Source organism: Blennius ocellaris (assembly GCF_963422515.1).
Source record: "Blennius ocellaris genome assembly, chromosome: 11".
In the NCBI taxonomy this organism is placed as follows: Eukaryota; Metazoa; Chordata; class Actinopteri; order Blenniiformes; family Blenniidae; genus Blennius; species Blennius ocellaris.
Window position 1 is genome coordinate 22,159,761 of NC_137660.1, and position 19,917 is coordinate 22,179,677.

The 19,917-nt window shown below is 41.2% G+C and overlaps 1 protein-coding gene across 2 annotated transcripts; it reads left to right on the forward strand.

Moving 5' to 3' along the window:
• The first annotated feature begins 389 nt into the window (after window positions 1-389).
• On the forward strand, window positions 390-15,915 carry ca5a (carbonic anhydrase Va). 2 transcript variants are annotated; one of them, XM_080505097.1, is made up of 7 exons: window positions 390-695; window positions 5,062-5,259; window positions 6,319-6,437; window positions 9,629-9,724; window positions 9,883-9,945; window positions 11,052-11,210; window positions 12,581-15,915. In XM_080505097.1, exons 1-7 carry the CDS (start codon window positions 554-556, stop codon window positions 12,740-12,742), a joined length of 939 nt encoding a protein of 312 aa, XP_080361223.1. In that variant the 5' UTR covers window positions 390-553; the 3' UTR covers window positions 12,743-15,915. The 2 variants fall into 2 exon arrangements, with proteins under 2 accessions (XP_080361223.1, XP_080361224.1); XM_080505098.1 differs by lacking the exon at window positions 390-695 and adding an exon at window positions 4,810-4,938.
• Window positions 15,916-19,917: the final 4,002 nt, after the last annotated feature.

Sequence of the window (19,917 nt, forward strand, 5' to 3'; positions counted from 1 at the left end):
AAATTCTTCATTAAGAAACATTTTCATCCTCATTCTTTCCTCCACTGTTCTAATTTCTCTCTCTATATATATTTACTTAATTTGTGTCACATGGTTAAATTTCCAGTTGTTTTGATGCGCTGTCACGTCATCAGCACCGCCCCGCCGAGGAGGCCTCTGATTGGTCCTCACCGCACCCCTCGCGCCCCCTTCTTCCTGAAGGAGACCCTTATCTGATTACCTGTCAACATCCATGGATGATCTTTGCTCACAACTGCCCCCTTCCCCCGGCTTCAACTGAAGCAAGAGCTTCCCGTCAAACGGCCGCTCGGTGCCGCGGTCTTCTTTTGAATGTGTGCGTGAAAAAACAAGGCAGCGCTTCCTCCGCCTCGGGGCAAACGGTGGGCGGGCGCAGACCGACGGAGGAGAGCCGACATCCCGCCGCCGTGCTCGGACCTGCAAGCTCAACTTTTCTTTTCTTTTTTTTTTTTTTTAAGTTTTCAAGCTCCCGAAGCGTCGCGGAAAGTCGTCGAAGCGCCTCTTCTATCCTCCGGTAACCGTAACTCGCTGGAAAATGGTGACTCTGTCGGCCGTCGCCAGACCTCTGGTGTCACATCTTCACCGCCAGCTCTTCAGGGGAGCCCGGAGCCTCCGGATAACGCCCGTCCGCGGATGCAACCTGACGGCGTGCTCCAGCAAATATGTGTTGTCAGCCGGTGAGTACGGGTGGGAGATCCTTGGCAGAAACACCATCTGTTATCCTCTGTAACTTCCTGCTGCCTCAGACCAAAATATTTTTGACTCTAAACGAACCGCATAAAGCCTCTTTGTGTGCGTGCATGTGGTTTTGGACGTACGGGCATTTGTTGACGGGTGTACCCCAACAGAAGCCTCCCCATTGTGGGTCACATAGCAGCAGTTTATGGCCACTTTTGTTTTCATATGGGGAAACGTGTGTGGAGATCTGATGAAACTCCGGGCTGGATTTTCATGATCCCTGGATTTGGATCACCCATCTCTCTGTAGGTTCAGCGACGTTCAGGTTCCACGTTTTCCACAACGACTGCACGTATGTCTGATCATTGCACCATATATTGTGTATAGGAGGAGGAGGAGGAGACTGAGGACGATCCCCTTTGACCTACATAGATGCAGGACACAAACGTGTAGAGGGGTCATTCTCAACCTTGACTTCCTCTCAAAAAAGGATACAGACCCCCTCTCTGATTTGCTAAGCATGACTGTTAAGCACTGGTGTAGTGCCAGGGATGATCAATTCAAATACACTTTAAATATACATTGCCACATTAAAACTACAAGGGATCATGTTTTGTGTCCCCAAGAGACAAGACGTGTGTCAATTAGAGGGAGGCAGGTCCAGAGGTGTGGAGTTGGTGGCTGTCCAGATGGACAGGTGGAGGGATGGGTACAAGACAGGAGATCCGTGGTTTGGAGACAAGATGATATGGTCTTAGAGGTAGTAAAGATAAAGATACTGACGTTTCCATTGGAAGTGATCAAGCTGGAGAGCGTCCACGGTGAGATGCTTTGGCGAAAAAGATGTTGGCGATTGAGTTGCCAGACAGGAGGAGAAGAGGTCGACCCCAGAAGATTTATGGTTGAATGACATGGTGGTTGTTGGTGTGACAGTAAAGGAAGTTATGGTAAAGATGCTGGTTTTATTCCTTCACTTATGCATATCACAGAGATCCTTCAGCTCTGTTGTAGACACAAGCTGGTTGGATGAGTCCCGTCGACTTTCTCACCACACCCATTGGCATCAACTGTCAGTTTCGAGGCCAACTCAAACCTCAGAGTCAACAAGCAAAACAAAAAAAACGTGGAAATGAACACCGTCAAAAGCTTTGACAATAATCAGCGTATATTTAACCTGTCTACACAAAACATTATAGAGAGAACCCTTGGTTTGTTTTGTCCTGCCATTGTGAAACTCTCCATCTATCATTTGTTATTAATTTAGTCTTCAGAAAAAACATCAACTACTCAGATACAAAACCACTCCAGGGAAGTTATTTAAAAGAAAGGGGATCTCTTTTCCCTGAGTGCAGCCTCTCAGGCTTGTTAAAACACAAACTATATCCCTTTTAAAGGTCCAAACTGTAGCTCTAATTACGACTTGCTGTCTCAGAAATCCTTACCTTTGGCTTGTTTGTAGTGGAGCTGGTCAGGAATGTACGAACACTGCCTGAAAGCCCTTTATCCTGAAATCACCTCAGCATGCCAGAAGGTTCACTTTCCTCCTCAGAGATCTTCAGATATGTTGTCGAGATAATCCGGTGTTCTTGTTGTGACTCTGTCTGCTGTCTGGAAACAGAACACCAAGTGAAACAAAAAGACATGGGTCTTTATTTTATTCTTTCAAGAGATTTTTTTTTCTTCAAACATAACAAAAAGGGAAAAAAAGGGTTTTCAAAGTGTTGTAGGACGAGTCCTCCCAAATGCCAAGTAATCACCCCTCTTCTTCCTCAAAACACAGTGTTTCTACCAAAAAGCTCTATTTTGGCCTCATCTGACCACATGACCTAAAGAATTTTTAACAAGTCCGAGAACCAGAATGCTTCCTTGTTGGTAGGGGATCGTGTACTTATTTCATACAATTAATAATTTAAAAATCATACAATATGATTTTAATTGTATTTTTATTCCCCAAGTGTACCTATGATCAAAGTCAAAACCTCTCTGTTCTTTGTAAGTCGCATGCAAAATCATCAAATATAAAAACATTTTTTTAGCACATCAACTGAAATATTTTCAAAACCCTTTGCACTTTCTGCACTTAAGTTTGTCTGTTTACACTCCCAATTAAATGCTAAAACTAATTGTCAGACTACGTCAAGTGCATGAACCAGATGTAGAAGGTTAATATTGAGACAAATTCCTGATTTTGTACATAACCTAAATCATCTTTATTTATACATGTCTCTCATTGACACACATTCTCATTTTCAAGAAAGACCATCTTGATAGAAGATATTTTCAAAAAAATAAATGACCTTCCTCCACCTACCACTAGAGGGAGTGTGCATCTTACTGGTGGTACACCTGCCACAGTTGGAGAATCGATGATCTGTTGTTTTTTTTTTTTTCTATTATCACTCAAAAGCTAATGGTTGTTGTTCAAATCAATACAATTTTCAAATGGTCCAGGAGTTTAAAACACTTGAATGTAAAAAATAGGATTTATTTTTTTTGCAGAGAAATGTGGTATGAAATATCTTAAGGAAAAGGGGTAAAATAAAAAGCAGCAGCAGAGCACACACAAATGAATTGTAAACACACATGAATTTTCAGTTTTCTCGACTATTGAGGGTGAGAAATAGGGAAAAATAAAGAATCTGAGTACATTTTTAAAGTTGTACGTTTGGATGTGTTTATATTGAGGTTCTTGAAGATGCAGGTGTCAAAAGAAGGAAGGGAGGTTCATTTCTCCTTATTGTGTTTCATTTATTTGTGCGGTGACAAGATAATTTCTCCAAAGTAATTGCCTCAAATCGTCAGACTGGTTACACAAGGCTGATTTTCAACTTGTCTTGCTGTCGAGACTTCCAAAGTGCATTCAATGATTTTTTTTTTTTTTACTGACGCTGTCACAGGGAGCACAATGCCACAGAGTCGGACAAAGTTTGCCATGTGGGATTAAAAATTAGCCGGGAGAAAAAAAAAAACCCAAGACACAGGCATTTATTTCTTAGTCGGCACAGATATCTCACGCCCCCGTTGACAAAGTAGCAGAAGCAGTTTGTGCTGCAGTTTTTGAAACAAAGTTGAGCAGCTTCAGGATTAAAACTACAATGAACAAGTGTTTTCATTTGAAACCAATTGATCTTCTATTCAAGATGGCAGAGTTCTGAAATGTGTCTGCGATGCAGAATTAAAGGAGCTCTTTAGTCCTGCTTAACAGACTAAAACGTATTAATCTAAGGGAAGTGTTCTACTTTCTATTATATTATTCTTTATCTGTTGAGATCCACCTTACTCTTCATGTGCTTATGAGATACTTTTTGTACAGTTTGAAATGCCTGACAAGTTTTCACATACCAATTAATAGACTTTTAAAACTGCATCCTCAAATATAATTTTCATTAGTTTTAACCTCCACTTTTACATTTCATCATGGCTTAATTTTTCTACTTAAAATGGTTTAACGAGAAATATCTGCAACTTGCACTGAAGCTGCTTCAATAATGCATTTTTCTTCATAATCTTAATCCTTTAAAAAAAATCAACAACAACAATAATGTAATCGAGCAACAATGAGGCATTCATCATTTTATGGCTGTCTGTTCTGGGACCCCCCCCCCCCGAGGAGCGACAGAAATCAGACGAAGGTGAAGGTCATCTCCCAGTCAGACCTGTTCAGCTCGAGAAAACAATCCACCAGAGCTGCCTTTGTGCCGTCTCACTGCTGCAGATTTGATTTCAGACAGAAAACAAAGTAGTCTTTTTTTTTTTTTTTTTTTAAGATTTTGCCTTTTTTTAATGATTTTTTTTCTGTTGTTGTGAGTGTTTCATCTGGAGCAGGCAGGCAGCAGACACGAGCCGAGTCTCGGAGAATTAGGAGTGAGGTTTGTTGACAAACGTCGTTCCCATGCTGGTGGTTTGACCGGGCAGAGGTCCCGGTGTGGCTGTCCCGCTGCGGAGGGGAGCTGGGGGAGTGCCAGGACATTCCTCGAGTCACTTTCTACACAGCCTGCCCACTTCTCATTTAGCAATATCCTTAAAGGAAAAAAAAAAAAAAAAAGCATAAGAGGACTAGAAGGAAGCACTGTTGCTCACTGGCTGCTTTTTCATTCATTTCCTTCTAGCAGCCAGAGGAGGAGGAAGGATATTGTGTGTGCCCTCTTGTCTTTTCTCACAAGGGATCTTTCATTTGAGTTTGTTTTTTTTCAAAAATGGACTGTTTGAAAATGAAGGAAGCGGCAGAGTACAATATGAAAAGTAGGTGTCAGCACTTTTGTGTTTTTATAGGCTTCCTCGATCAGGAGGTCAGACTGTGGTAAAACTGTAAATCTCTGTAGCCGTTTTTTCAACTTCGATTTCCGTTTCTCCCTTCACCCGCAGTGCACCCGATGTGGAAGGGGCCCCTGGCGGTACCTGGAGGCGACCGTCAGTCGCCCATAGACATCGTGGTGCGAAAGAGCGTCTTCGATTCACAGCTGAAGCCTCTGAAGCCCAAATACGACCCGCAGACCTGCCAACAAATTTACAACAATGGCTATTCCTTTCTGGTTGAGTACGACGACACTACAGACAAGTCAAGTGAGTACTCTTTTGCGCTTTATCCTGTATGTTTTGCAATTGCATTTCGATGAGTCAGCTTTAAATAAAGATGGGTAGTCTTAGGAGCCAAGTTCCTCATTTTTATCGACTGCGGTGGGCGCGAGTCTGAAGTTTTTCCCCTTTAAATATAAAGGCATGCGGGAAAATCTCCGCGGGGATAATGCATATTTAGATCGAGACAAGAGGATTATCTCCCCCCTCATCCAGGAGCCCTCTCTCTCTCTCTGCGAGTAGAAATCCTGGAATGAATCGTACACTCGGCGTGCCACGTGGGAACCTGACTGTCATGTGACTTGCACGCCTGTGGCGACAGAGTGATATAATAGTGGCGAAATTTTTTTTTATAAAAGGACAAATTACCTCTCCAAGTCACCCAGATGGCGGAAAAAAACAAAAAAAACCTGGTGGAAAATCTGAAGTTTCTGAGCCTCGTTGTGGGGCTAAATGAATATGAACAGTAAATGGCGCTTCCTGATTTTATTGCCTGTAAAGTAAACGAGGGAAGAGATTTAAAGCTTGTATGAGAACACGTACTCTTGTGCTTCAAACTTCAGAAGGTATAGTTTGATATCGCTATAAGCAAAACTAGATTCCCTTTGAGGGTGCAGTAAGTCGTCACCACTGCACAGACAGTCTTTGTGTGATATTTCCTGGAAGCTTTCCCGAGTCATGAACGGCCTGATTGATTACAAGACGTCCTTTGTTGGACTACTTCCTCGTTTCAAGAGGAAAGTAATCCAACAAAGAAAAGTGAACTTTGTCCATAAGGGACCCATACAGGTGCATCTCAATGCATGAAAAGAAAAGTGCATTGATCTCAGTTGTTTCCATGTTTAAAAACTACGAACTACAAGGTTTAAAGCAAATTTTTTTTTTTTAAAGTTTTTTAGTGTGGTTAAAAAAAAAAAAAAAAAAAGACTGATTGGCTAAAATAATAAAGGACAAGGCAAAAAAAGACTTAATATTTCATTTGATCTGTAATAGATTTAAAATGTCTAGAATTTTCCATTGTACTCAAGTATTTCTGTGACGTTGCAGTGCTGTCGGGCGGTCCCCTGCGGAACTCCTTCCGGCTGTGTCAGTTCCATTTCCACTGGGGGGAGAACAACGACTGGGGGTCAGAGCACACCGTGGATAAGAAGCTGTTCCCCGCCGAGGTAACTGCCAACATTGTCGCAGCGTTGCATGCACTCACAAAGATGAAACACACAAGTGTGCACGCACGATACACTGTATTCACACTATCGGGGATTCCATTTGCAGATATGGAAAATGAACACATTTCTATGGAAATTTATTTGAACCACGGCTGATGATTATTGCACGCACTTATTTAAAACCATTAAAAATGACGCTGTTTGTGGAAATACAAGCGAAGCTATTTCTGTCATCGTCGAGATAAACCATTTAAAAAAATAAATAAAATCATGGTCATGTTTACCGTTGCATGCTGTTTCGGGTCAGAGGTCGTACTAATGTACTGAACACCGTGTCCTGTTACAGTCTGCTCTGTACATTACTTTACTGTACATGCAGGAGCAGTTTCACTTCCAATTGGACCTGGTTGCATTTCAAAAACGTAGATGTTTTGGTTTTAGTTAGACGAACACATGCCAGTGAATTGCACTTGCAGCAGACCCGCAACCTGAAAAGTGTTGGGAGGTTCCAAACGCAAGGCTTTATGAGGAAAGTTACTCAAACTTTTGCTAGCCCAAACCCGCAAATATCTATACATTGCACGTTGTATCCACAACTTTTGCATAAGTCAGGTACATTTATGTTTGACTTTGGGCTCCACTGGAAAAAAATGAGGAAAAAAGGTGACCTTCCCACTGTGAGGGTACTGTAGCGTACCAAGTACGGAATCTCACATGTTGTGTTATCATGAAATCACTGAATGGAAAAAAAGCACTTAAGGAAGCAGGTGTGTGAAGGAAAAAAGGTCTGGGTGGGTAGTGTTTTCTGCACGGCTCCGTTGTGATACCACCATACTGTAAAGTCAGTTGATGATCTACATCATTTCATGACGACATTAGCATGCAACAGCAGTTGTTTTTTACCCTTTCATCCCTTTTTTACAACGAATCTACAACCAAAGGGGAAAAGATGTTCACGGCCACTCAGAAAGATCTCTTCTCATAACCTTCCTCTAACATTTGAGTCGATTTCCATATTTATGCTACAGTAGGTCAGATTTCAATGGAAAAAAAATAAGACATTATACATTTGTACAGCCTTAATCTTGCAGTTCAGATTCCTTTCAGGTTTATTTGCTACATTCATTGTTGTTGATCCAGAAAATCCAAATCCAGAATCTTTCCAGTTTATTTGGATTGTATTCAAAAGATTTAAACCCATCCTCTCACCTATTGACGTCACATACGGGGAATTATGGATCCCACATCCGCGAGTGTCGTCTGCAGAGGAGCTACTGTGTGTGTGGGTGCAGAGGTTGGCTCATTTTTAAAAAATGGGATCTCTTCAGTCTCCTCCTTCATTGGAAGTTGGATTAAATGCGACCTGTTGCACAAACTCTGTCCTGTCTATTCCTCTTCTTGACCGAGAGCTCATCAGAGTTTCTCCAGTTCTTCATCACGATTAGGTTTCTCACCATTCCAGTGGTGTGAATAAAGTCTGCTCCTCCACATGTTAAATGTCATATGTGGAAACGATTAGAACTCGTGCAGGAAATGTTTTCAATGCTGACAGAAACTTTGAGTCACAACTTGTGAATCATGGGACTTTTCCAGACCAGCTGAAGTCCCACACAAGGTGCAGCACTTCCAACAATCAGTCCCAAAAAACTCCTCAGCTTGCAGTTTCAACAACCAGTAAAAGAGTAAGAATCGAGATTAATCTCATTTTGATTTCTTAGGCTTATTTAACTCGTTGGAACATTGTCAAGAAAACACCTATAAAAGTAGATATTTCTGTTCAAAAACTTCCCTCTGCTATTTTCGGTCAGTGTAAGAGCTGAGGTGTTCAATAAGAAATGAAATGAATGGAAACAAGCACTTAATTGTACTCCAAATGTTTACTGAATTAGAGTGTTTTATTTCTTATAATCACACCGATCCTACTTGAAGTGTTTGTAGAAATACTTAAGAGTATTAAAGTGATTACAGTTATACCTTACAGCTACTATATCAGACTTTCTGCGCGTACCTGGTGTGCTGCCAGTTTCTTTGATCCGACCGTGTTTCTGTTTCTTTTTATATCTTCAAACTCAAACGTGCGTGTGTCTCCCTCTCAACGTGCCCAGTCGGAGGTTTGTCTCCACCTCATGTTTGACCACGGAAACTCTATTTTGGTAGTTATTCCATTACCTCGGGACACGCTTTCGTAAAGAGAAGTTCCAGTGACTCTGTGTGTGTGTCCTTCACCCTTGTTGGTGTTGGGAACGTGTCAGTGTCACGGTTCTCATCAGTCAACGCTCTTTGTGTGTGTGTGTGTGTGTGTGTGGACGGTCAGGTTACAGCTCTGTCACATCTCTGCATGTCAGCACTTTACAGTAGAATCAAGAAATGGCCAACACTGTGGAGATAAGAGGAAGAAGAAGAAGGAGGTGTATGAGTTTGCACTCTGGCCTATCAAGTCATAACATAAGGGAGGCTTCTCGGCTAAAAACTTGTGGCATGAGGTCATTCTACTGGTTGGACTGCTGCCCCTCTGAGAATCACCTCCTCAGGCCGCTATCCCGCTGACTGCTTTAGTATTCAGAGTTTAGCTCAGCTTTCACACCGGCGACGCCGTACAAACTCCTCTGGATCGACCTCGAACCAGAGCAATAGTAACGACCCCATGGCACATCTTGCAGAGTAATTTTTAGTTCCAAATTCTCCCTGTGAACCTATGCTGGGAAATCGCAGTATGGAATATTGATGAATGTCATATGGGGAAGAAACTCGAATGACTTTCGAGGTATGATAATCAAGTTACTGTAAGTAAATGAAAGCATCATTTAGGAGAAATTTCAGAACTTTGTGTATCTTGAAAATGCTCTTTAAGGCCTAATTTGGCCAGGAAACGACCATTAAAAAGGAATTTAATAATAAAAAATATGCTTCAAATGAAAAGTGGCATTAATGTTTTCAATTCCCAACATTCATATCAAATTCAAAGGAATGCTGCAATCAATCAAACCTATATATATATGACATTAAAGAAGAAAATTAACAAAATATATATTTTTATGATGATATAGATTATTAATTTCTGTCACAAGTTAAATGAAAAGAATGACCCATGTCATATCACATTATATGATATATCACTAAATCAAGAGTATATTAAAATAGTGGTAGTAATGATGAAGGAATGTGAAGGATTGTGTGTTTGTTTGTCTCAGCTCCACTTGGTCCACTGGAACTCTGAAAAGTACAGCCTGTTCGAGGAGGCGGTGATGGAGGAAAACGGACTGGCCGTCATCGGAGTTTTTCTGAAGGTAAAAACACATTATTTGCACTCCAGCAGGAACGCGGAGAGCATCATCTTTCATTTTATGCGGTTTTCATCGACGACCGACCATGTGGGAGATTGGTGATGAACAAGACAGTCCAGCGCCGTGAACACAATCCAGGTTAATGTTTAATCCTCGTGTAGGTGGGAAAGAGACACGAGGGGCTGCAGAAGCTGGTGGACGCCCTGCCTGCAATCAGACACAAGGTGAGACACTCACACACACGTGTGTTTACTGTCGAACGACTACATCAAGGTAGGTGATCTACTTCAGCCCTGAAACACATTTGTAGACTTTACATGAAGGTGGCGCCCTCCAGTGACCACAGTCATTCAGCAACTTACAGGTGCATTTTAAAAATGTATCAATTTGTCAGATCTTGACTCACCCGTAATGTATAAACTAAAACCTTTTGGCATATTTGTGAACTTTACTTGTAATAATTATACCCTAAAAAAATTTGGAAAAATATAAAATAAAATACATTTAGTTAAGTTAACACGGCAGATCCACATTGAAAAAAAGAATACTTAATAATAATACATGTAATTAAATATGGTTATTTAAAGAGAAAATGATAATCAATGAAATATATACATCAGTAAACATGTTATCTTAAGATATGTAGTATTTTGTGATACTGTATCATTTTTGGGATAGAATTTTGAAGGATAAAACTAAAAAAGTTTGAAATGTTACATTTCTAATATATACTGTATAGCACATTACTGGACAAACTGATTAAGACAGGTTTGTCTGACCATTGGGTTTGTCACTTTCTCTGACAGAAAGTAAAGAAGAGAAGTAAAGGAGCTGTGTTGTGTTCAGGAAGTAGTGGAACTGTGCATGTCGCTCATAAAACACAGCCTCACCAACCGCCACTGACACGCACTGTTTACACACCTCCTGTCATCAAACTCTTAATGCTACACAGACATTTGATAAAGCGATAGTATGATTGGTGGGGACAAAAGAAACTAAAGAGCAAATGTAAATTTTAATTTGTTATGACATTTCCATGTAATAAAACCGAGGAAAGCAGGCTTTTAAGAAAACAAATAAAAAGCTAACATGATAAAGGTAAGGTTTTAATTCATTAATTAATTTTATTTATTTATGAACATTATTATGCTTATTTGGCATGTTTTGGTCAAAGCTAATAAGACATCCATAAAAGACATTGAAGTAAAATGGAGCCAAACCGTCTCTCGGGCGACGTCCGCTCTTCTTTTGCGGTGCTGATCATCGGAGCGACTCGACTCTCGCCCAGCTTTAACCAGACTTTGCCGGTGTCGTGGTTCTTCCTGTGCAGGGTAGCGAGGTTGAGTTCAATCACTTCGACCCCGGCTGCCTTTTACCCGCCGACACCGACGACTACTGGACATACCACGGCTCTCTGACCACACCCCCTCTGACTGAGTCCGTCACCTGGATCGTCATGAAGCAGCACATCGAAGTCAGCCACGACCAGGTACACCTCCAAGCTAGAAGAGCTCGTCAGGTGCTGCTCAATGTGGAAAAAGGCTTTGAAAACAAACGTGCGCTGCTCTTGATTTAAAAGTGAAAGCAATCTGAGTTTATGGCTCCAGAAGAGCATAAAAAGTAGAGCTTATTTAACTGCGTTGTAACATTTCTCTGTCCTCGTAATCTGCAGGCGTGTGAACATAAGGGCGTTTTTCACAAATTAGTGGAGATTAAAACAGAGAACACTTCTTTCTAACTTAATGCAACCAAGAAAAATCTTTGCATTTATTTGAAAAAAAATGTATTAATTCAAACCAGCCATGTCACTGGCTACTAACCAGCAGTCTCTCTGAGGCTTTGCTCCCTCTGATGATATAAAAATCATATTTATATGTGTTGAATGAAACATTTGAACACTTTTTCTTAAAGACATTTGACCTTTTTTAAAATACCCAATTGATATTTTATAACTCCCTTAAAATGCATTGTAGGATAAAAAAAACATCTTTATATTTTTTTCTCATAATGAGATCCTTATCTATAGAGAAAAAAAAAAGAAGAGGAAAAAAAACAACTATCTCGGGATCTCGCAATAACTTTTGCGAGATCTCACAAAACTATATTGTTACATATGCGCATCGTGTATGTGATTGACTAAGTTTATCCTTTCAGAGACACCGTGCACCCCACTGTTGTTGAGAGAAGCTAAAGCTAATGGAGGACACCCAACCTTACGAGAGTCTTATTGAGTTTTATTTTGAAATCAGCCTAAAATATAAAGACATTCAAGCAGTGCATAGCGAAAGGACATGCTTTTGTGAAATCTCGCAAAAGTAATTGCGAGATCCCGAGATAGTTTTTTTTTTTTTTTTTCCTCCATGTCCCTGCGGGGTTCCATTCATATATTTAAGCTGAAGCCATTGCAACACAAATACTCAACATGACGAGTACAGTCGCAGACAATTGGGTAAAAAAAATAAAAATAAAATAAGCGAACGATCACGAGTTTGGATGGCGGGAGGAATCCAGCGCGCCTGGAGACGACTTGTGCCGCCACGTGGTGAACATGTTGGGAAGCGGATGATGAAATAACCAACAGCAGCAGAGCAATCGCACCTGATTGGGTTTGAACCACGCCTAACCGGCCGAGCACAAACACGCCCTGACAGATTAACTGATTTATTTTTGTAACTCTACTTCTTTTGAAGCATAACGAGTTAAATCACATTGTTGACGGTTCATCAGGTTTTGGGTGTGTGTCCAGATGCTTTTGCAATTACCAACCTGATCATCGGCCTCGGAAAGAGGCGGCGTCGTTCAAATAGAAGGTTCAATATTTTTTAACCTCTCTCTCTCTCTCTCTCTCTCCTCTCTCAGCTGGCAGTTTTCCGCAGCCTCCAGTTCACCGCGGTGGACGAGGAGGTTCAGAAAAGTATGGTGAATAACTTCCGGGTGCAGCAGCCGCTGCGGGGCCGCACGGTGCGCTCGTCCTTCACCCCCTTCCTGCATGAGTCTGGAGGACACAAGCACAGCCACTGAAGCTGCTCGCAGTAACACACGCACAGTCTGTCCTCCACCGCCTTATCGCCTCCAAACAGATGATACTCATCTACATTTTCTGAAGCAGAAAACATTTATAGTATGACAAAGCTTCCTCTGAAGAACTTATGTCATACTTTGTTGGGTTGTTTTTTTTTACCATGAGCATCTATAATCCTTGTTTTTTTACAAAGATTTACATATTTTACATATTTCTCTTCCTACTTAAGGATTTTTTTTTATTTTTTATTTTTTTTTATTTCCCATCATTTGGTTTAGCTCTTGCAGACCAGTGAGGGATGTTTTGTTCTGGGGTAAAATTAGTAGATTTACTGTTTTTTATCCACCGGAATGGTGTTATGCATTTACTCAGTTACTGTATTTGTGTTTTTTACCAGCGGTTGGGAGTTGATACTCTTTCCGAGCTGCAGGTAGAAACTCTCCAGCTCTGTGTGCTGCCTACATGCACAGTAGGATCTGCAACAACAGGCCACAGCCGCACAGAGCCCAAGAGATTTTAACAAACTCTCAGACAGGATGAAGAAATTGTTATAAGGTACATTTGTATTTATTAAATACACATTTTTAGATCTGAATTTATTGCAAGTGTGATGGAAACTAACTAACATTATAATAAAACTAGAGTGTAATCATTACAAGAGCTGCAGATTATAGATGAAGAGTTAGATTTTTCAAATTGAAAGTTTTTAAACTTAACTTCTGCTCATGCCTCATTACATCCTCACGTTGGTGATACTGGAAGCACAGATATTAATACTTGCCGAATGTGTGATATACTTTGTTGTAAATGGGATCAAAGACTCGGGGGGGGTGTCCAACAAAATAGCATCCAGAAGGGTTCAATCTGTCCTTCATGACGACCTAACCAAGTTTCATAACCAAAAATAAGACATTAACTGCAATTTCTATTTAGAAACAACTGCTGTCCCACGTTAATCCACCAGGGGTCAATGAGATGGCTCGATAAGAGAAAATGGCAATAGAATAACTATCTGTAGCATGAGGGGGAGTGTGTTTTAACAAACCGGCATACACAACAGTGTGAGGGGTCAAAACTGGGTTGTGTGTGTCCCCTGTAAGTGAGCGTGCCACCCCCTGGATTATACTGCAAACGTTATGTCTGACATGCGGAAACCTCCGTTTGAGTCAAACATCGCCTACGTAGGAAATTTGTTCGTCCTGCTCACAGCCTGTGTCACACATGCGGGTGGTTATAATACACGTTTCCTACAGTTGGATCGAGCAGCTCTGCCTCTATTCAGTGCCTTAAATGTTTTCTGTGTGACTCATGATGAGACACGTCACTCCTCCTCTTTCTTCTGAATGTGCCTCATTAAAATATTTCAGGCTGGCCTTTCCCGCCATGGACACTTCTGGTTAATTTCAGCAGGTTGGCAACGACACAGATAAACACAACACAATATATTGACGTATAAAACTGTTAGGATTCTGAAATGCAAACCATGTACAACTCAAGTTCTAACTATTTAGACATGTTATCCACCAGGTAGATAATAAGTGATGCTCCATGATGTCCATACATGCACATAAAAGACAGTTCAAAGTCAATTAAGTAGGTCAAATGAACTTAAGTCCATCGATGCTTTGTCGCTCTTCTGAAACTTGTGCATGACTCAACAAAGATTGTTAAAACACAATACAGCGGTAATGAGGCACACTCTGTCCCTGTTACGTTAACCTCTTTGGGTGTGGGACACATTAAATACCTGAACTCTTCCAACACGCATTACCGAGTCCAGGTGACCTGAATCATTTGCTTTGTGAAATGAAAAGGAATTAAGTTGTCCTTCGGCAGATTATTTCTGTGTTGTGACTGCGGTTATTGGCAATGCGTCTGAAACCATTGGAAATCCTTGCGAGTAACACGCGTCTGTGCGATGAGCAGCAGAGCAAAGTATAAAGGGTCGTCGAATTCTTCTTTGTCGACGACTCTCATGTGTTGTCGGAACTTTGACATTTGGCATCTCCTCTCCGCGTCTCCCTCAAACTAACAAGTAATACTTGAAGTATTTAGCACAAAGTGTTTTACACACAAAAAGACAGATTTATTCGTGTTTTCACCAGAATGTGTGGGGAGCCGGAGACGACTGAGGGAAAACACATGGTGTGTTAAGAGGAGCCAATCGGACACCACCATGGGTGCAATTCACATACTTGGCTGTTGCTCATCCCACAAATGCATGTTTGTGGGATGAATAGTCAGGGTTTCCACAGGCAACAGAGAAATCATTTAACAGGCACAAATTTCCTTATTTTGAATGTAGTTTATGTAGGAAACGTTGCACGATACGCAACTTCCTATTGAACACGGTTATTATGGTCAGGGTTGTCTTGACGATCCCTCTGGAGCAATGCACTGCACCCCTCCCTTTTTTTTCTCTCTCTATCTTTTTGTTTTTAAATCTCTCATCTACATTCAATGTTTTCCTCCCAACATGGAGACAAAGGGACCCAAAACTGCCTTTATCTTATTCATATGCATTTTTATCAATGTGGTTGAATTGAACACCATCATCTGCCTTCATTTTCACGACTTTTTTTACATGTTAAACGGTATTTGTGATGTTTTTTTTTCTTTTTCTTCTTCTTCAGTGTGCAAAACATGACATGGAGAAATCGCCTTTTCAGTCAAAACTTGAGGTTGAAATCACTTCACAGGTGCCTCAGATTAAAAAAAAAAAAAGATGTTTTCTGCACCATAATCACATCTCATGGTGTAAAATCTTTTTTTTTTTTTAATGCATCGTTTTCTGCCTTTTTAAACACCAAGATATCACAATTTTTTAATTTCTCTCCCATCGTTGGTACAGTACTTCCAGCCCTTCGCTGTGGGATGTTTTAGCAGGTGTATGTTGTGCATGCTTAACACTGTATGCAGTGCATATTTTAGCTGTTTATTTGTCCAGTGTGCAGCCCCCACATTCCTGGACCCTCGGGGGGCCCCTGGGGGCCCCTCACTGCTCCACCTGGATGCTTCCTTGTATTTCGGCATCCAGCTGGGCAGCGTTTCTCCCTGGGGGGGCCTCCTCTTGTGTACGTACATGGATGTTAATGTGTTGTTAAAGAAACTGACAAGAATCAAAGCTGTATAATGAAAGTAATATAAATAAATGGATTTCCGGGATGGTTTTCATTAAATGTGTCAAGACTTTTTTTTTTTTTTCCGACAAATCAACACAACCTTATTCAATATAAACATGTTTAACAAAACAGACCTGTATTCAACGTTGCATGCATGATGTTTCTTTGCAACAATGTGGAATTTAGTCAAATATTAGATACTTATGTAGGTATAGTGTAAATATGAAACAGTGAAGCGTCAGTGTAAAAGCTCACAATTGGATGAGACATTGAAGCTTTTTCATTCGGTTCATATTCGTTTCATTTGTCCAGGAGATTCTGTGACTCTGTCGGCTTTTAACACTGACCACATCGCCGCCCTGCGGCCAAGTGTAGATGCTGTAATAAAAAGACAATAATCCTCTTTGATTCAGTGCAATAAAACCCCCGAATCAAACATGGAGACCTCCCCGGGGGATTTCAAGCGGCTTTTCCCGTCTTTCTAATAAATATCTACCTCCGCATTGTTCGGGGCCTCCTGACCCAGTTCCTCTCTCCTCCTGAACCGAGTCAGAGACACGTAGTGAAAATAAAAGCTGCCCCGCTCCGTCCTCGCCCACACCTTTGAAGCCCCTCTTGACACAGAGAGGGGATGTTTGGCGGCCCACGCCCCGACGCCTGGGGTCCACAGGGCGGGATGTTTACGCTCTTCTCCTGTACTGTTCCTGCGGGCAGGAGGCCTCCACCTGACTCGGACCACAGACCGCCGCGAGTGTTTATTGTGCTTGGCCTCTGGAGGGGGGGGGGGGGGGGGGGGCAAGCCTTTGGGGATACTGGTGGGCTTCCCCTGATTGTGTGAATCTGGGCAGACAGACTGGAGACCCTTGGGCTTTGAAGCAGAACTGAGTGTGTGCATGTGACCGTGCATGTGTCTTTGAACCATCTGGATGTGAAAACATTTGATAACAAATGAAAAGTGACTCATTTTCGGAGTTTGCAGGCTCCAGCAGGACGTCTACACAGTTTGTGTGTGTTCAGTGTATATTTTTTTTAACTTCCTGAAACACTGCATTCACAAAAGTTGTTTTTTTTTTTGGTTGTTGACATTAGCCCAGAAAAGAAAACCCAAAGTTGTTCTGAATGAACTTTTTTTTTGTATATTTTTTCAAAGTGTTTCCCAACATGTTCAGTTTGCGGCTCAGTCACTTTGTTCCTCGTCCTCGAGGACGAGAGGTGAAAGAAGAAGATCAGAGATGTGGTCTGTTCTCAGAGTGTGACATCAGCTTTCCGTACAGATATAAACAGGAATAACGCGACCAGAGACTTTTCTCCCTCTGAACTCCTCCTCCTCATCTTCCTCACCTCGGCCCTCCTCAGCCTCTCTGAAGTGTGTGTGTGTGTGTGTGTCTGCTGCTTCAAATACCAGAGACAAAGGGCCTGCTTCTGTGCACGATTCCTGTTTGGAAGTTAATGTTCTGACACATCAGAGAGGAGGTCCACCGCCCTCAGAGAGGATTGAATCTTCTCCCACATGCCTGTAACCATGCAGACAAACACAATCCTTTGATATGTCTTTTAAATCGGTTATGTTGACCTGCACATCTTTGGACTGGGGGGTGGAGTCTTTATTCAAGAATCAAACTGCTGACCACTACGCCAGGGGGTCTACAACTCCCGGCTGTGGACTCACCCCACTGCGGTGGCTCCCTGAGGCTTTCCAAAATTCATATGGAAACAAATATTCTTCCGGGTCCGGGTGAATGCCACCCACGTGCGCCCCATATTATTATTATTATTATTATTATTATTATCTTACATAAAATGTTGGCCTCTAGATTGATAATAAAGTCTTTCACTCCCCATGTAGGAATCTTAAACTTTCTGTCTCCTTTTTTGTGAGAAAAAGAAAATTGACTTTTGTGAGTGTGATTGATTATGGGGACATATACTACATATAAAATACTACATATACAAAGTGAACTTTATGCGCGACCCTAATGGCCTTCATTGAGGATGAGGAGACATCAGCACTGGCTCTTTTACATTATATTGCTGTGCCTTGAAGAAGAAACTCTCTCAATGAGGCTTCCTGGTAAAATAAAAATACTGATCACTTTTCTCTTTTGATTTTTTGATATTAAACGTGTTTCTTATATCAATGATGCCGAGGCGTTGTTCTGTGAATGACATTGGGTGATGAGGGGAGTGGACCAGCTCTTCACGTGGTTGTGTGTTTGACGGCCCACACGTCGCTTCTCTGTGAGAGCGGCTGGAAACATCTGGAAAGGAGCAGGCCTCTCCCACACCCACTCCACAGTAGCAGCTCTTTGTTTAAGGACCGTTTCCCATCAGAGCCGCACTCCCTCGGAGATCCACGACTTCATGTTACCGAGTCAGCTCTGAATTAAGCAGATCTGGTTTCGTGTGAAGAATTTCAACATGAATGCACGGTTGTTATATTTATTTGAGGACATTATTGTTTATGACCCGTGGATAATTAACCAGTCACTGTTGCTATTGTGTGCTGGTTTGGGAACTAATAAAAAAAAACTATCTGCACAGAAAACCTAAATTGAGTGTGGTGGTCTTTAACCTCTCCCCTTGAAACTCTACAAGTTTGCCTCAGAGATATTTACAATCTGATAAAAATGCGATAAAACAGACTTGCCAGCAAACGGTGACTAAAAGTACTATAATGTTGCTAAACTTAAAATCAGCAATAAATCAGCATTATAAGAATCTAACAAAAAATTTAAATGCTTGTTGAATGTATCTAAATATTCAAACCTACTTCTAACTCACAATAAATACTTAAAAAGATAATAAACTGTGTAAAGTGTGTCTTAATAAATATTTGCACATCTTTTCATTTAAATGAAGACAATAACAGCCTTCTCCAGTTTTTTACATTAAAAAGGGGATAGACATACAATATATATACAACATATATAGAGTAATAATTGTAAACATGCTAAATAATGGTATAAATAAGTCTAGTTGTTATTTTTTTTTTTTATTATTCACATTGTCGTGAAGACAACCACTGGTGGACACACACTGTCATCAACGCAGGAACCTTCAAAATGAAAGTAAGAGGTAGTTTCCAGGTCGTGCTTTATGCACGGGAAAAGTGTTTATAAAGTCTGGATTTCTTTAATATTTGCGGTTAAAATGTAGTTGGCGGTGTACCAACAAAAGAAGTCACAAACAAAGAATCAATGGAGCAAACAAGCTACCTACAATTTTCCAGAGGAAAAAAAAAACCAAAACCTGTTCCAAATAGTTGTTCACAGAAGACATTCACAATGTTTTCCTCATCACTCAAGACAACAAGCAGGCTTGAATTTGTTGCAGCGAGTTATTTCTATGGTATTTTACACATGCAAACAAAAACAAATTCCTTCAAAGTTCCTGATGCCGTCGCGTTTCTTGTAGTTCTGGTTTCAGCGAGGTTCCCAGCCTGTGTTCACTTCAGTGTGTTATTGCTCTCCCCATATGTGTTCTTCCACTCTGCCGTCTCTGAGAGTATCAGCCATTAAAGTAACCCACACCACGCTGACAGCTCTCTGGGATAGATTATTTCAAGTTGTACATTTTTATTTAACTCGTAAAGTAACAAGTTTTTAAAAAGTAAATAGTATTTGTTATGTTACACTCAGATTCAGAGCATGAACTCCTTGAACTCATCAGTTGTACTGCACGTATGTATGAGGAAGAGATTCTGGGGTCTGTAAGTAGAACTTAGAACATACACCTCCCACTGGGTCAGAATAAAATTCCCATGTCTCCTGGGGGTCTGTGTGAGCTGTTGAAGCGGGGCGACTGAACCGAGACAGACGGACATGAAGCAGACATGGATTAGAGTGACTTTCAGGTCCGACCTGAGATGGAGCTCCTGCATTCTTCAACCTCTGAGCAGACAATATATGAGCACACCTTTAGGCTGGATTTGGAGCCAAAATGTTGACCTTGCTGTGTGGAAACGGGAAATTGTCGTCTGCTGGGGTCTCAGTGGACATGTGTCTGTCTCACATGAACAGCTTTAAACTGTCCACGGTGGTCAAACTATTCTT

Bases quoted from the DNA above. Each gene is read 5' to 3' on its own strand.
- ca5a (XM_080505097.1), top strand. From the start codon at position 554: ATGGTGACTCTGTCGGCCGTCGCCAGACCTCTGGTGTCACATCTTCAC. The intron at 6,438-9,628 runs GTAACTGCCAAC...TGTTTGTCTCAG, and splicing joins AGAAGCTGTTCCCCGCCGAG to CTCCACTTGGTCCACTGGAA. The intron at 11,211-12,580 runs GTACACCTCCAA...CTCCTCTCTCAG, and splicing joins TCGAAGTCAGCCACGACCAG to CTGGCAGTTTTCCGCAGCCT.